We start from the raw sequence: 16,388 nt of genomic DNA on the forward strand, positions 1-16,388 counted from the left end.
CCTACACTTTTTCTGGTAAGAAGCCCTGGAACCCAGGCTGCTAGGCTCACAGACCAGCTGAGGCCCAGTGGGTCCCTGAGGGGCCCAAGCTAACCTGAACTACTGTGGCCCAGCACAGCCCTAATAACACTGGGGTGAAGGTAAAATGCTCTGGTCCTCGCTTCACCCTGCCCTCTTCCCCCCCACCCCGTTTCCACCTTTTCTGTGTTCCTTCCAACCTTTCAGTGGTAACTCCTCCTCCCAGAGCCCATTTCTCTCCCACTGCCTGTGTTTCTTTTATTAGAGGATGCAAATCTCATGATGGAATTCACACTAAGGAGTTAGTAAGAGATCCCAGAGGCATATGCATTTCCAATTTTGAAAGAAAATGTTGGTGGAGATAATATTGGGGTGAGGGACACTTCTAATGATCTGATGATTTAAATGACTACTTTCTGTAGGCAGGCCCTGGCTGGGTGGAGATGGGTCTGGGCCAAGCAGGAGAGTGAGAAGTTTTGAGGTAGAACAAGAGACCCCCTCAGGGAATGTCCTCCTTATTGAGTCTCATTCCCAGGGTCCTGTTGTCCTGTTCATGTCAGCGGGTGGATCCAAACCAGAGAAGTGGGGTTTCATTTGTCAGAGTTCAGATTCAGGAATCAAATGACGTTTCCAAAAAAGGAAACTGATGAGTAATAGGCTTGAGGGGTGGGGAGAAAGGCTGTTTACTTCCTCTCTTCAAGTCAACCAGGTCCCCTTAGGGCTCTGACATCTGTGGTGACTTGTCTACTCTAACGCACAGCATGTGGCAGCTGCTACCACCAACGGCTCTGCTGCTTCTAGGTAAGTCAGAATCACCCTGCCTGGGAGTTGAGCTCAAGATGCCCTGGGTTCAGCAGACATCCCTTTTCAGGCAAGGGATGAGACCCCTACCAAGGGATAGGACCCCTTACCATGTCTATGGATGTAGATTTAGCTTCTAGGACAAAGCTTCAAGCGTTAGAGATGTGGAGAATTGCTGGCCCTGATTTGTGCATAATCAGGAGATGAAGGGGGACGTGAGGTCTCCGTTACTTCACCCCTCTGGGTCTCAGTTTGTCTACCTATAAACTGAAGAGTATGGACGAGATGGTCCTGAAGGTCTGTCTCTTCCATTCTCACATTCCAGTGTTCCTCTCTAAGTCTTTTAATTTCCTCCCTTTCCAGGGGACTTGGGGTGAGCTTGTTTTTATGGCTTGATTCAGGGACATTCGATCTGTACCCTTAATCTGGGAGTTCGAACGGGGACCACAGAGTAAGGGAATGGTGTTGAAAACAGGGGTTTGGGTGGACAAGGGAGTAGGAGGCACAGACGTTGGAGACCAGAGGACAGGCAATGGGAGAGCTATCCACTATATTTACCTTGATTCTTGGGGACACAGGCCTCCCAGAGCAGAGGTGGGCAGGGGAGTTTAAACTCACTCCACACTCCAGTCACCCTGATCTCTGCTGCTACTCAATATTCGTTTCACTCTTTTTTCTTACAGTTTCAGCTGGCACGCAGACTGGTGAGTTTGCTTCGTGGTCTTGGACGGGTCAAGTGAGGAATGTAAATGTGCAATAGCCACAGGGTATTAGGAAATGTTCTTTGCATAGGAAATTGCTGATGTGGGGTTGGCAGGGGTAATTCCCCCAACACAGTAGGGCTTGGCCCTATGCTTCTCTGGCCAATTTTGCTCAAGATAAAGGGAGACCAAGAAGGAGGCCAAGCCTCTCCAAGCCAATATGCTCAGACTGAGTGCTATGCTAAGGCTGAGTTGCCAACTCTCGGTTTGCAATGGGTTTTGAGCCTCCCTGGGAATGCCAGTGTAGGGCTGGCTCATTTCCCTGCCCTTATCTACATTCTCTTGACTCCTCGGCAGATCTCCCAAAGGCTGTGGTGCTCCTAGACCCTCAATGGGACCGGGTGCTCAAGGATGACCATGTGACTCTAAAGTGCCAGGGGGACTACCTTCTTGGAGACAATTCCACACAGTGGTGGCACAATGGGACGCTCATCTCAAACCAGGCCTCCAGCTACTTCATCACACGTGCCAAAGTTGAGGATAGTGGAGACTACAAGTGTCAGACAGGCCTCTCCACACTCAGCGACCCGGTGAAGCTAAAAGTCTACATTGGTGAGTAGGTGAAGGGGAAAAGGGAAATCACCAATAAATGGTAAAACAAGAGGCCCTGAAAGACTTGGGAAGCACCAGAAGATGATGTTCCTGGGGCTTAAAACTAAGATGAGATGATCTGTAGTCCTACTGAATTATATCAGAATTGTAGTCCTAGCTATAAGTAGGCCTTAGGTAAAAAGTCAGAGCCTGGCGTATACTACAGGGCTGCTGCACTGCACAATTCCAGGAATCAACATTCACATAGAATACATACAGCATGAATGGTGTCATCTGAAGGTCAGGGCGTGACACTGATGCTCAATAGTAGTTATTGAATAAATTAATGAATCCATTTTAGGACCTCAGTCTCCTCACTCTCAGACACACAATGCCCTAAGCTACCCCGCAAGCCATCCCTAATTTACCATAATATCTATCTCTCTCTTCCCATCAATGCCACACTCAAAATATACACTTCAGCATAAATTTGGCCATGTGATATCTCTCCTAATAGAGATATATATACACATTCAGCCTGCATATTCATCATGGAATCAAAGTCTTTGTGTATTAACAGAATCCAGTCATTAATGCAAGTAGAAGAAGTATTTTGGAGGCAGAGATCTCTCCTGGTGTCCCTGAAATCACACCACATAGCCCGGTACCTGCAGCGTCACCTTGTAAGCCTGACTCTATTTTCATGGCTGCCCCATCTGTATAATGTATGTGAGTGGAACAAGTCTGGAGGGGAAGGAGGGCCTAGTGAAGGTGGACCTGCAACAGAATTCCATGGAATCTGAAGCTGATTTTCTTGGCTTCTTTGCCTGACTGTGTCACTTAGCTGACATGGTTTTCAGTCTACAGAGCTACAAAGAGGAATGTCTATCATCTAGCTAGGTGAGAGATAGATGGCCACCTATGACCAAATAAAATGGGGAATTACCAACAGGAAGCAATAGACAAATCATATCTGGGAGTTATTAGTTTGTCTTAAACTTGGCTCTAGAAACTGACTTTAGAAGTCTAATCAGTGAGAACTGTTTTAAACTGTGACCAAGAGCATTAACTTCACCAGGCAAACTCCTGATCATTCTTTAGGACCCATTTCACTTATCTCCTTCTCTGAGAAGCTTTCCTTACTTTCTTTGGGCAGAATTTCTTTGCTCCATTCTCTTTGGTCCTTCAGTCCTTTGTTCATAGCCTGTTGTAGCACTTATCACACTGTATTGTAATTATTTCTATGTCTAGATCACAGATTCTTTGATGTGTCTTAGTCATCTGGGTATCCCCAGTCTGCACAACATAGTAAGTGCTCAATAAAATATTAATTTAACGAATGTACATATGGACATTCACTGAGTCCATGACAGCCAGAATGGAACAAGAATGTTCCCCCCAAAGAAACCAGACCATATATACACATATATGATTACATAGGTAACCCCTGTTAATATTTAAGTCCAAGTTTTTTCTTTTTTTTCTGAGCATACCTACTTTTTGTATTCTGTCTTTTTAACTTAACATTGTCTGATGAATGTTTTCTCATGTCATTTTAAAATTTCTCTGCAGTATCATTTTTAATTATTCAGGCCAACTTCCTGACCACAATTTCAAGTTCTCTGTATGTGTGTTGAGCCTGGTTACTTGGCAAGGCAGTTGTGAAAAAAGTGTCTTGGTGACATAACCTTCTCTCTCTCAGAGGCTGTGCTCAGTAATGAAGATGGCCTTGCTGAGACGCTGTGGCCCTTCAGAAACCACCAATTACCATCAGCACTACCACACATGCTTTTTTTTCCCCTCCGTGACTTTTTTTTTTTTTTCCTAAGATTTAATTTAATTTTTTTCTTTTTTGGCTGCACGCAGGCTTTCTCTAGTTGTGGCAAGCGGAGGCTACTCTTTGTTGCAGTGCACGGACTTCTCATTGCAGTGGCTTCTCTTGTTGCGGAGCACGGACACTAGGCACGCGGGCTTCAGTAGTTGTGGCACCCGGGTTTCAGTAGTTGTGGCTTGCGGGCTCTAGAGCGCAGGCTCAGTAGTTGTGGCGCACGGGGTTAGTTGCTCCGCGGCATGTGGGGTCTTTCCGGACCAGGGATCAAACCCATATCCCCTGCATTGGCAGGCAGATTCTTACCCACTGCGCCACCCAGGAAGTCCCCCCCTCCCTGACTTTTATATTGAGTTCTCCTTCATGATTTCTGCAGCCACTCCTGTGGCCACTCAGTAACCTTCTTCTTGACTGGCTGCAACAGTCTTCCAATATTCCTACAACTGTCCATTCCTTCTGAAGTCTACCTTTCCTTTAATTGGGCAAATCATCATTTTCTAATACAATTTTTACTCTTTGATCTAGAACTTACAATGGCTCCTTATTACCTGCCATAGCAAATCCAAGTGTAGCCATTAAGGACACTGCAAATTGCTTCTCACCTGCCTCATCACTGAGACCCTATGCTCTAACCTTATGTTTTGACCATGTGTGTGTCTCTCCCTCTCCACCATTAGACAAAAGTTCTTGGTGTGACTTGCGTTCTCTTGCAGGGCCCAGTTGGCTTTTTCCCAAAGAAAGCTACGTAAGGATGGCTCCCAGTCTGGCTTTCCATCATCCCCCAGGATCTGGGTAGTGAGCATCCCCTTCACAAGAGCTTTGCACTGAATGCTGAGGCCTCCTGGGCCTGTGTTCTCTTTGTGTCTTTCAGGCTGGCTGTTGCTCCAGGCCCCTCGGTGGGTGGTCCAGGAGGGAGAGCCCATTCAGCTGAAGTGTCACAGTTGGAAGAATACTACTGTAGAAAAGGTTCAATTTTTCCAGAATGGCAAAGGCAGGAAGTTTTCTTATCAGAATTCTGACTTCTACATTCCAGAAGCAAAACTTGAACACAGTGGCTCCTACTTCTGCAGGGGGATTATCGGGAGGAAAAACGAGTCTTCAGAGGCTATGAACATCACTGTTCAAGGTAAGAGATGTGCAGAGCACATCTAAAGGGCCCAGAGCACCATGTGTGGGGACTCTGCATTCACACTGGGAAGATGAGTTGGGAGGAGATTGCTGACCATTCCACAGACTTCTTTACAAGGATCATTCACTCTGCAATGTGACAGCAGGTGCAGAAGTCACATTTCCTCCCCCATAAATATGCCTGTCCTTACTTAACCTCTTTCAAACTATATCCATAATGTTATCTGTCTCTATCATGCTGGCCCATCTTTACCTGTTCTCCTTTCCCCTCCAAGCCTCAAGTCATAGCCAAAAGCGAAGCTGGCAGTAGTGCCTCACTTTCTCACAGAAAGACCCATAACCTGTGTTCTGGCTCTGCTGCTAATTAACCATGTAACTGTGGCCAGTTAAACTCTCTGAACGTCAGTTTCCACTTCTGTAACAAAGACATGCTGACATTTATTGGGCATCTTTCAACGTGCTGGACACTGTGCTGAGTGCTTCTTTACATGCAACTAGTCTGATGATCATAGTAACCCCTCACAACAACATTAAGAGATCGGTAATATTGACTCTACAGATGAAGTAACTGAGGTGGAAAAAAGGGAGGGGGGTAATTAATGTGTCTCCAAGGGCACACCAAAGATTCAAAGCCTGTATACTGAACCACTAGATAAAATGAAAGGATTGGACAGGCGCCAATGTCCTATGACAGAATTTTGAATTCCACTAAGTCACTTAGAAAACATCTCCAGTTTCTGTAGTACCATCCTCCAGGGTCAGAGATCCCCTGCCACGGTGCTCCTGGACTTCCTAATTTCACAAAACTTCCACCTGTAATCATACTAAGAAGTTTGTTGTAAGCAATTTACATGTAGTAAGACAGCAAGATAGCCACACATCTTCTGAGATTTTAACAAAACAGTGCCATAATTTGTATAAAAAATAACTTCATCACAATTTAAATTGAAAATAAATACTCTCAAATAGAGAATGAGAAAGCAAATAATAAAGAAAATGGGGGCAAAATGCAAACAATTAGTAAATCTAGGTGAAGAATATATGAGAGTTATTTATACTTTACTGGTAACCTTTTTTTAAGTTTGAAATTAAATCAAAATTAAGAGTTAAAAAAATTGAGACTAAAAATCCACTCTAATGTTACCAGTTTGTAGACTACAGTGAGGAATGACTTTAAAATAACAATATTAAGGGCTAAGAGGTTGAGAACAAGCAAATTCTACCTCTTTCCATTTTGGGTTATTAGTTACTGACCCGTGATAAAGAAATATTATCAATTTTCTGATGGTAAGTAGCAGATTTCAATAGTTCACTTTTTTTTTTTTAGATTTCCTTTAGTGGGGTAAAAACAATGAGTACTATTTTGAGACACAAGAGAAAGTTACTGAATTAAGAAATAGTGTTCTCACACCAACTTCAACTTTGACTTCTTTCATAATTTCACACAAAACCCAGCTACAACCTACCTTGCTCAACACTATGTCACATACCTCCAACAAACATGAAAACACTTTTGCTCAGGTAGCATTAAGACCCAGACTCAGTAGGAGGAAGCTATGGTTTTCCGCCAGACTCCCCCATATTCCTTAGAATCTGCCTCTTAGCAGGTGTCAGAAAGACTTTCCACCGATGACCTCACTGTTTATTCCAAATTTCTGCCTTAACAAATGTCATTTTATTCTCATCCCTCTGCTTCTCCTATTAGGTCAAGAAAGTCCACCATCCAGCTCGTCATTCTTTCCACCTTGGCACCAAATCACTTTCTTCCTGGTGATGGGACTCCTGTTTGCAGTGGACACGGGGCTGCATTTTTCTGTGAAGAGAGACCTTCGAAACTCAAAGGAGGACTGGAGGAATAGCAAAGTCACATGGACTCAGGGCCCTCAGGGCAAATGAGGGTAATAAAAGCAGCATCCCCATCCCATGGGGGTGATAAAAGAAGCATCTCTGAACCTCTTTCTAAATTCACAGCCCCACCATGCCCAACAGGCATCTCTGGGAGCAGCAGGAAAATTACACCTCAGACTCTAGGCTGAGGGTCCTTCACCCAACTCTGTTTTCTCTTGGTCTCCTATGGAAAGGAAGGGACTGTGATCTTCAGGGGCTAACAGTGAAGCCCCAGTAAGCAGCTGCATTACCAGGAATAGAAGTCTCAGAGCGACAATGGATGCTTTCTCTATTCTAACCATTCCGTCCCAGCAAAGCAACAATACAGACTCTTGATGATTACCCTTGATGTATGAATATTGTCCTTAAATAAATGGATATGTAAATAAGAGAATTCATGGTTGAGAACCAGCTGGATAGTAGTCTGCATCTGTTGCTGCAGGGCTGGCTGCCTTCAAGTCACCCTAAAACTCCTTCTAGACAGACTGCGGGTACGTCTGGGGGGTCTAGGGGAGACAGCAGAACCAATGAAGGGGGTGGCTAAGAAAGAGCAGGGTAGTCCAGGAAAGACCAGAGAAGACCGCCACCTGGGCTGTCTTCCTAGAATATGAGCCATGGTAGAGGTAAAAGAAAATCACAGAGGTGATGCAGAATAGAGTTTTTCAGGGGGGTCCATGTCAGAATTGGGATGGTCTGCAAGTATACGATGATCAACCCTCTTAATGTCATGAGTAGGAAATGGTCCAGGAAGGGGTGTAGGGGTTGGAGGATTTAGAAAAGAAAGCACAGAATAAAGCCATTGGAAGGAGAGCAACATTGCTGTCCCAGATTAAGCTCAGTGAACAGAGATACCTCCACACCCAAACAGAGGAAGCATGAGAAGAAGTCAACCACAACTGCACAGGAAGGAATGGGTAGGAGGTGAGAATGCTTTTACTGGGCACAATAGTGAGAATTAGAGAGCAGTGGCAGGGACTATAAAACCAGCTTTTCCGTTTTAGTATCAAATTCACATATAGCTTTGATCACATCATCCTTTAAACAGATGTTGGATAACCAATATTAAATGTACTAAACTCTACTGAGTTAAATTATGAAACTTTGAAATCCCTCAGCATGTCAGTAACAATGGAGTAGAGGTGGAGAAGGCAATCACTGCTTATAGAAGAAAGCTTTAGCTATCTCTCTTTGTGTTTCAGAAGTTTTAAATAGAACCATTTCTTGATTTCAGCAAGGCATTTTACAAGATCCTGCTTCTACTGTCAGACAGAAGATGGAAAAACCATGGTAATAAAACAAGAATGAAAAAATCCTTTTTTCCTCCCATTGTCCAAAATTCTATCAGTGAAATGAAGCAGGACCCTATGGTCCTTGTCCCCCATGTCCTCTGCCTGCCTTTTGTCTGTGGAAAAACTTTAGCCAAAGACTAAGTTTAATCAGAGAAGTGAGAAAATGCAGAAACAAAGGAAAACAGTCAAAGGAGACCAAATTATAATAGTTTAGTCATTAAGCATAGTCAAGGACCTTTAGTTCTTTCTCAAAGGCTATAGATAATATTCTGAGCCATTTCCTGTGAGCTGTCTTATAGATACTGAAACCCCGACCGGGTGGAAAGAGTTAACTACATGATGTCCAGATTGTAGCCATGACAAAAGCTGCCACAATTCCAAGAATTGGCCTCAAGGAAATGGGAACAAACCGACCCTCAAACTGAAGACGAACTGTACTTAAAACAATCAAGATGACGCTGCTTAGACCACCCATGACCAATTTCAAGATGACTGTCAGAGCTGACTGTGCTGTTTCTGCATGTAGCCCCCCTCCCTCAGCCTATAAAATCTCTTGCCCACTGATTGTCAGTGAGGGGAGTCGGCCTTTGGACAGGGTCCACCCCTCCCCCCAGGTTGCCGGCATCCAAAATAAAGCAAACTTTCCTTTCCACCAACCTTGCCTCTTTACTAGCTTTTGAGTGGCGAGCAGCCCGACCCCACTTTCGGTTACACAGGGATCAGTTTGGGTTGATGAGGAACCCCTCTCGTCTCAGCAACCATCTCACCACAATTCATATGAATTAGTCAGCTTGCTAATTCACCAAATCTTGTTGGGACAACGGGGCAAAAGGAAAATTTCATAGGTGGTATTGGATAGGAGGATGAATGAGAATTAGAGGTAGTTTTAGAGCATGGGGCAGGAAAGAGCTAGGAAGGAGGTGGGGCCTGGGCAGAGGTAGCTGGCCAGCCTAATTGTGTCAGTTATGAGCTTTATGCCAAGACAATTCAAGCTTGGTATAGGAATATTAGATGAGATTCAGACATCAGACAAGGCCATTTGGAAATGCTGAACATTCAGTTCACATTTATTTAGTATTTACAATGTGCCAAGCTTGAGTTTAGGTGCTGAAGATACCAAGATGAACGACCCAGGGTCATTCCCTGGAGGAACTTTCATTCTTAGTGAGAAAAAAAAAACCAAAACGTAAATAAAGAGAGAATGAAGAAAGGGCTGCAGAAAAGAGGCTTAATTTTTGGTGTTGTGTTGATGGATGACTAGGAGTTTGCCAGGCAAAAAGGAGAAACGCTGAAGGCCCATGGGCAAAGATTCAAAAGCCAGAGAAGGGGGTCAAGAAAGCAGTTTGGTTATGTTCAATTCTGAAGAGTCAGTGAAGCAGAGGAGAGGGTTCAGGGGCCAGATTATGAAAGGCACTGCCTTCCAAGCTAAGGTTGTAGTCTACCCTGCAGGCCATTGAGGGATTTTAAACAGGTCTTTTCTAAAGAAAGCTTCTCTGGCAGCTACCTGGAGGCTGGAAAGGATTAGACAGCTGAAGACAGGAAACTGCCTAGGCAGCTAGGTAGTTATTTCAGTAACCGAAGAGATAAGTAATGAGGAAGTAAATGTCAGCAGGCTGAAGAGGAAGATGGTTATTCCAATATTTAGAAGGTAGGTTCTCCAAATATTGGTAACCAGCAGGACGTAGCAATGACTAAGGGCCCAGGGTGTGGAAACGCCCGTTTCACGAGTTAGGAAATACAAGTACAAAGGCAACGCAGGCAGAGGTTGGATAAAATATTTCAGTTTGAGATTATGAATACTCACTTCCTCTGGCTGGTAAGTATTTTTAAAGCGTCAGTTTCATGATGCAATTTTAGTAGAACCTTACTAGAGCAAGTAAAAATTGTATTAGTAGTTGCAACCTTAATTACGTGGACTCGAAACTGCTAGCAAAGCACGTGGTAGGCTGGACGCAGCCTGAGTGGAGTGACACTGTGATACGTCCCGGGGTTCAAAAGGGTGGAACTCCCGTCCCTGGGTGGGTTCGAACCACCAACCTTTCGGTTAACAGCCGAACGCGCTAACCGATTGCGCCACAGAGACAGACAATAAGACTTTTTGTTACCAAGTCAGTTCACTGACGAATAACCCCGTAGTGTTCTCTGCGTCTTCAAAAAAATTCTGGTTGAGGCTGGCATAGGAACCGGTGGAGCCATCACGTTCCAGCGCACCAGGACAGTTAGTAGCCCCGAGAGAAGCAGGTCTTTTTCCCTAGCACCTACGCTAGCACCTGCTTAGATCTGGGACAGAACTCACTTTCTACCCGGAAGATGCTAAGAAAACGAGAGCAGCCGAGAACGAATGAACGAAGGGTCTTTGGGGAACCCAAAATGAATGCTCTCAGTGGGTTCACGAATTCACTTGGTTTTGCTCTGAGAAGTATATCAATATACTTTTTTGCTGATCTAGACAATTTATGCATTCATGTGTACGTGCGCGAGTCTTAACTTATAATAAGCTTATTATCGTGAAATTTTAAAATACTGCGTCACATGTCCAATCATGTCCGGCAAAATGTTATATCTAAGTAAGGGAGCGTAACATAACAAAATTAATCTTCAACCCCAGCTGTTTTTAAAGGTTTCTACTAGCATATTAGGCACCCAGACAGGACACAGGATTTATAAATGCCTGTAATTTAAGGACTTTCACTCTGACATAATCCACATCCAACTACCCGAGGCCCTTTATCCAACATAATCAACCTAGGGATCCTGGTCAGTGCTGGGCCTAATAAGTTTCTCCTCTTCTCTCCAGCTTAGAGAGAAGCTCCTCTCTTTGTTCTTGGGCCATTTAACAGCCACGGGCTTCGTGAATCACATCACCTCCACCCCAGGCATACCCAACCCGGCTACCACACCGGTTCCTCGCCGCACCCAAGCACACATAAGCAGCCATTTTCTCTGTTGCCCAAGCCCCAGGGCGCCTCTGAACCCTCCACATAGAACCTTCTTCTTCTTTCTGCACCACCATCCTCTTAATTATTGGGTTCCAGTTTCGGTGCAGGTCAAAGTTTTCAATGATTTCCAGTGAAATGAGAATACACACAAATATAGAGATGTATGTGCATAAATTATATATATGTATGTGTGTGTATCTCAGATAAGTTTGCTAAATGACCTCTAAGCTGGCATTGCTTTTTCACACTTTAAATTTTTGTTTTTAAATGTCCTTTCCTTTATAAAATGATGATGAGGATAGATGATAGTTGATGTGGCTGCGATTGTTTTATCAATTTCCTAACTTGGCAAAATAAAAAGTTGGCAACCCTATATTGGTCACCAGCATTTCGGGGAAATTTTTACTCCTCTGTGAAGTCCAAGTTTGGGACTCACTACTCTCATCTTCATCTCCTTTATTGGATTGGCTGCAAAAACTAAAAATAACTTTCAAGTTTATTCTAAATATACATATATTTCCTATGCTTCACTTTGCATGTACACATTACAGCAATCCAAAAGAAGGGGGAAAAAAGAGTCAAAGAAAAACTGAGGCAAAAAGAAAGTACAAAATGGGGTGGTAAATAAATCCAAAATATAGCAGTAATCACAATAAATATAACTGGAGAAAACTTGCCAGTTAAAGACAAAAGTGGATTTTTAAAATACATTTTATTTTGTTTAGAAGAATGACATTAAAACATAAACAGAAAGACTGAATGTAAAAGAATTGCTAAAGATATGTCAGGAATATTCTAATGAAAAGAAAGTTGGTAGTTGGTATATAGCTATATATCAATAATATCAGACAAAATAAAGTTTAAGAAATAATGCCTCACTAGGGATGAATATGGTCACCATATGCTAATAAAAGATTAAACTCACGATGAACATATAATAATTCTAAACACATATGTATCTATTAAAATAGCATTAAAATATAAAAGCAAGAATTATTATACCAAGAGGAAAATTGACAAACCCATCACCACAGTGGGAGAATTCAACATACTTCTCTCAGCATTTGATAGGTCAAGCAGAAGGAAAAAAAAGCATATAAACACATTTAACAAGCTTGATTTAATAGATATATATATAGAGAGAGAACTCTGCCACCAATAATTATTGGTTATACTTTCTTCTCAAATGCACCTGGAATATTTATGGAAATTGACTTTGTATGAGTCCATAAAACAAGTCTTAACGTACTCATGGAATTGGCACTACTACATATGTATCTTTGAACAGAATGAAGTTTAACTCAGAAAGCAATTACTGTACAAAAAATAACTTTTGAAAGCCTCACGTATTTGGAAATTTTAAAAACACCTGTTTTTAAATAACTCATGGATCAAAGAGAAATTGAATGAAAATTGAAAAATACTTAGTAGTAATAAAAATATAACATACCAGAATTATCAAATGCTCAAGGTTTTACATGTGCACTTGGGAAAAGGAATACTGTACTAACCATCAATGTTTAGCATATGTGTTAAACAATATTTTCTGTTAAATCTGTTAGAGAAAAAACAACAGGAAACTTCTGAAATGCAATTGATCCTGTTACAATGAGGGAAATATATAGCTAGTAACTATTCTGAGTGGTCAGTGCCATACCAATTAACTCCTCAGAAAGAATCATCCTCTGGGTTCTGCTTTGGCTCTCCCTAGACACCTTAGAAACGCACCCCATACCACTGCTGGCCAACTCTAAGAAACTGTAGACAGTCACTTCCAAGGAGGCCACTCAATGCCTCCCAACCTGCAGGTCTAATTTAAGCCAGCCTACTGCAGGTCCTGGATATAGGTCCCTGTCCCTGTACGTCTCCCAGGACAGGGCTACCTGAACCATGGTCCAGTTAATAAGTGCCCAGTGTTTGGTCCCCCAAGACAGTGGCTACCCACCACTACTCAGTACACCTCTGTAGTCACCCTTGTTTGTGGCCACTTGTGGGAACTGCAGCCTCCACGCAATCTTGGCACCAAGAGAGTCAGGGAATAACAGAGAGAGCAGGCAGGAAGTAATAGGTCACAATGAAGGCATCAGCCAGGTATTGTGGCCTCTGCTGGCACTCTGGCACTGGAGCATAAGAAAAATCGGGGGCTAAGGGATGACTGAGGTGCAGTTGTTCTCTTTTTCCATCCATGTTTTATTTCACCTTCCTTTCCTGTGACAAGGTTTTGTTTTTGTTTTTTAATCCCAAACATCCTCCCACCATGGGTATTAAAATTTGTTTTAGTAATAAAATGAATAATTAATGCTTGTGCATTGCCAGGCACCATTCTAAACATTTATTAACTCATTTGGGAATTGTAATTATCATCATTATCCCCTTTTACAGATGAGGAAACTGAGACAGAGAGCCAAGATTCAAACAAACACAGGAAGTACAACAGAGCCCTTGTGTTTAACCACCACATTATGTTGCCTCATCCAGCCTGAATGGCTGAGGTCAACCTAATTATACATGTCATTCCAATATATGATTTTTGTATAATACAGATAATATATAAAACCTTAGACAATATTTTAAAGGCTAGAAAAAACTGTTAATAAAATTGCTGTTAGTTCCACAGAAGATGACAAGGGATTCAGTATCAACACCCATCCTTTCCTAATTTTAGGAAAAAGTTTTCTGCTTATTGAGACAAGTTACCTAATGACTATCAATTTATTGGAAAGGAATTGGAGGAATTTGATGGATTTCCCCTATGTTAAACCAGGGTTCAGGTAGCGGCATCATTTAGCTAGTGACAGCTGTATAAAACAAAACCAACAATTATTAAAAATCAGCTAATTTGGAGATGAGTAGAAAGATTTGACCTAGTATTTGCCCTTACATTACTCGGAAATCAGTTTTATAAGATACATAAACACACTTATCTATATATATAATTAAAGAATAATAGAGAATATTTGAAACATATATTCTTGTAACTTTTAAATCTTCAGAATACCATTCTTAGCTCGGTGTTTCAACACAAATGAATTCCATAAAAATAATATTTAGTGGAAAAAATGCTAGTTGCAAAAGAATACATACCACCTGATACCAGTTGTATAAACTTTAAAAGTGTGAAAATACAAATAATATTATTTGATAACACATACACATGTAGTGAATTTTATAAAAGCCAAAGGAATAATAAAGATAAAATCCAAAATAAGACTCCTTATTGGGAAGGAGAGAAATGCATCAAAGAGAGAAACATAGAAGGCTTCTTCTGTTCTGTTTCTTTCTTGAGCAGGGTGTTGAAATACAGGGATGCTCATTTTATTATTTTCTACATTTTATATTTATAATGTGCTGTTTTGTGTGAATTGTTTTGTTAAAATTCAATCTTTGTTAATGCAAACTAGCCTTTCTGCTTAAGATCTGGGAGGAAAATAATAGCATTTAAGTGGACAATGAGGGAGAAGCAAAAAGACTCTATCCCCATATTTATGGACAAACACCAGATCTAGATAGATTACTTAGATTACTTCTCATTCAAAGATGAGCACATAGAGTTCTTAACTGCAAAAAAGATAATCTACTCTAGCTTGTTTAAATACAAAGTATTTATTGAGGGGTACAGATAATTAATGAGACATTGGGAAAACTGAAAAAACAGACTCCAGGCCCACTTCCAGGAATAACTCCCCCAAAACTACTCTGTATATTGGACTACCACACTATACAGTAAAAACTGCTGCAAAATAAATTTAAAAGCTTTCACAATCTCTAGTTCTAGAACAAAGCTGTATTAGCCACTATTTATATCAGCAAAATTATATTCCTGCCTCTCTCCCATGTAACTCGGCTCCAAATCAAAATCTCACTAAAGTGTATCTGGTTGGTGAAAGGAAATCATATCCGGAGCCCCAGTTGCAGAGGAATCTAGAAAATATAGTTCGGCTTTCCAGCCACTACAGCACAGGCCACTACAACAATGCCAGAATGCCATTGGAATAGGTGTTGAACAAACCAATCCACATATCCATTGCAATGAGTAAACTGAAAAGCAAAAATAAAATAAAATCAACGCCAAATTAAAATAAAAGCAAACAAACTTCTCATCTCCACCCTCAGTATGGGACTTTTAGGGTATGAGGGGATCGAAAGCTCTAAAGAACTAGGTAGTAGTGGGCTACGGATGTGGTTATGGTGTGATAAGCTGTGGCAAGGGTCTGTGCATGTTTTTGTTCATAAATGACAACCTGTGGGGGGTGGGGAAAGGGCTCCAAGTCCTTGTGTTGGACTCCTCCTCCCAAATTCCTGTGGAAAAGATCCAACCAGCGTAATAGAACAAAGTTTGAGCCATCCCAATCATCCTCAATATGTAAGAGAAAGCTTGCAAACTCCTGGATTCATGATTAACATCTCATGATCCAAGGTGGGTCTGCTGTCAAACTGTTTTGGAAATCAGAGTGGGACATCACTCACATAGTTGAATATCAAAAAGCATGTGCAGAAAATGACACAAAGGACAGCAGAGTAAAAGAGTGTAAGCCTTTGACTCACAATCAGCTACAATATCCAAAAGGAAGCTCGATATCTTCTAGTTTCACCACTGTTTCATGGATCCAAGCTGGGGCTGGAGTCAAGGATGTCCCAGAGTTTTTGTTTTGCTTTGTTTGAGGAGGATGGATGGGTTAGTACTCATCAACGATGTCAAATCACTGATTTCAAATCAGTGATTGGGGGGTGGGCTATCGGATAAATTGAACAGAGAACCATCAGGTGGAGGGATGGGTAGAAGTATGGACTTACCTTATGTTATATCTCAAAATAATTTCAAAAAGAATTAAAGAGATAATGCCAAAAAGTAAAAATGAACAAAATTACTATAAGAAAATAAAGGTTAAAAACTGACCTGATATGGGGGTGGGAAAGACTTTTCTATGTATATAAAAAGTTAAGAAAGAAACTATGAGGAAAAATATTTGACTACATGAAATTAGAGACTTCTGAACTTCAAACATTACGAATAAAATTTAAAAGCAATTCCAGTTTCCATAATGGAAGAATAGTTTTCATAGGACTAACCACTCCACAGATAACAGTGACAAATTCTGGACAAAATATTAAAAAAAAAAATCTGTTTGAAGGCACTGAAGAGCAATTAAATTAGATAGAAAATAAAGAGGATTCAAGCCTTGGAAGAAGTAACGACAATGTGTAA

General features: G+C 41.6%; 1 protein-coding gene across 1 annotated transcript; it reads left to right on the forward strand.

Annotated features, from left to right (window-relative positions):
• Positions 1-671: 671 nt before the first annotated feature.
• On the forward strand, positions 672-7,348 carry FCGR3A (Fc gamma receptor IIIa). The gene is made up of 5 exons (XM_082407270.1): positions 672-819; positions 1,503-1,523; positions 1,878-2,132; positions 4,811-5,065; positions 6,773-7,348. The coding sequence occupies exons 1-5, from the start codon at positions 780-782 to the stop codon at positions 6,961-6,963; spliced, it is 762 nt and encodes a 253-aa protein (XP_082263396.1). The 5' UTR covers positions 672-779; the 3' UTR covers positions 6,964-7,348.
• Positions 7,349-16,388: the final 9,040 nt, after the last annotated feature.

This window comes from Balaenoptera borealis (genome assembly GCF_965194805.1).
Source record: "Balaenoptera borealis genome assembly, chromosome: 1".
In the NCBI taxonomy this organism is placed as follows: Eukaryota; Metazoa; Chordata; class Mammalia; order Artiodactyla; family Balaenopteridae; genus Balaenoptera; species Balaenoptera borealis.

Bases quoted from the DNA above. Each gene is read 5' to 3' on its own strand.
- FCGR3A (XM_082407270.1), top strand. From the start codon at position 780: ATGTGGCAGCTGCTACCACCAACGGCTCTGCTGCTTCTAG. The intron at 820-1,502 runs GTAAGTCAGAAT...TTTTTCTTACAG, and splicing joins AACGGCTCTGCTGCTTCTAG to TTTCAGCTGGCACGCAGACT. The intron at 2,133-4,810 runs GTGAGTAGGTGA...TGTGTCTTTCAG, and splicing joins GAAGCTAAAAGTCTACATTG to GCTGGCTGTTGCTCCAGGCC.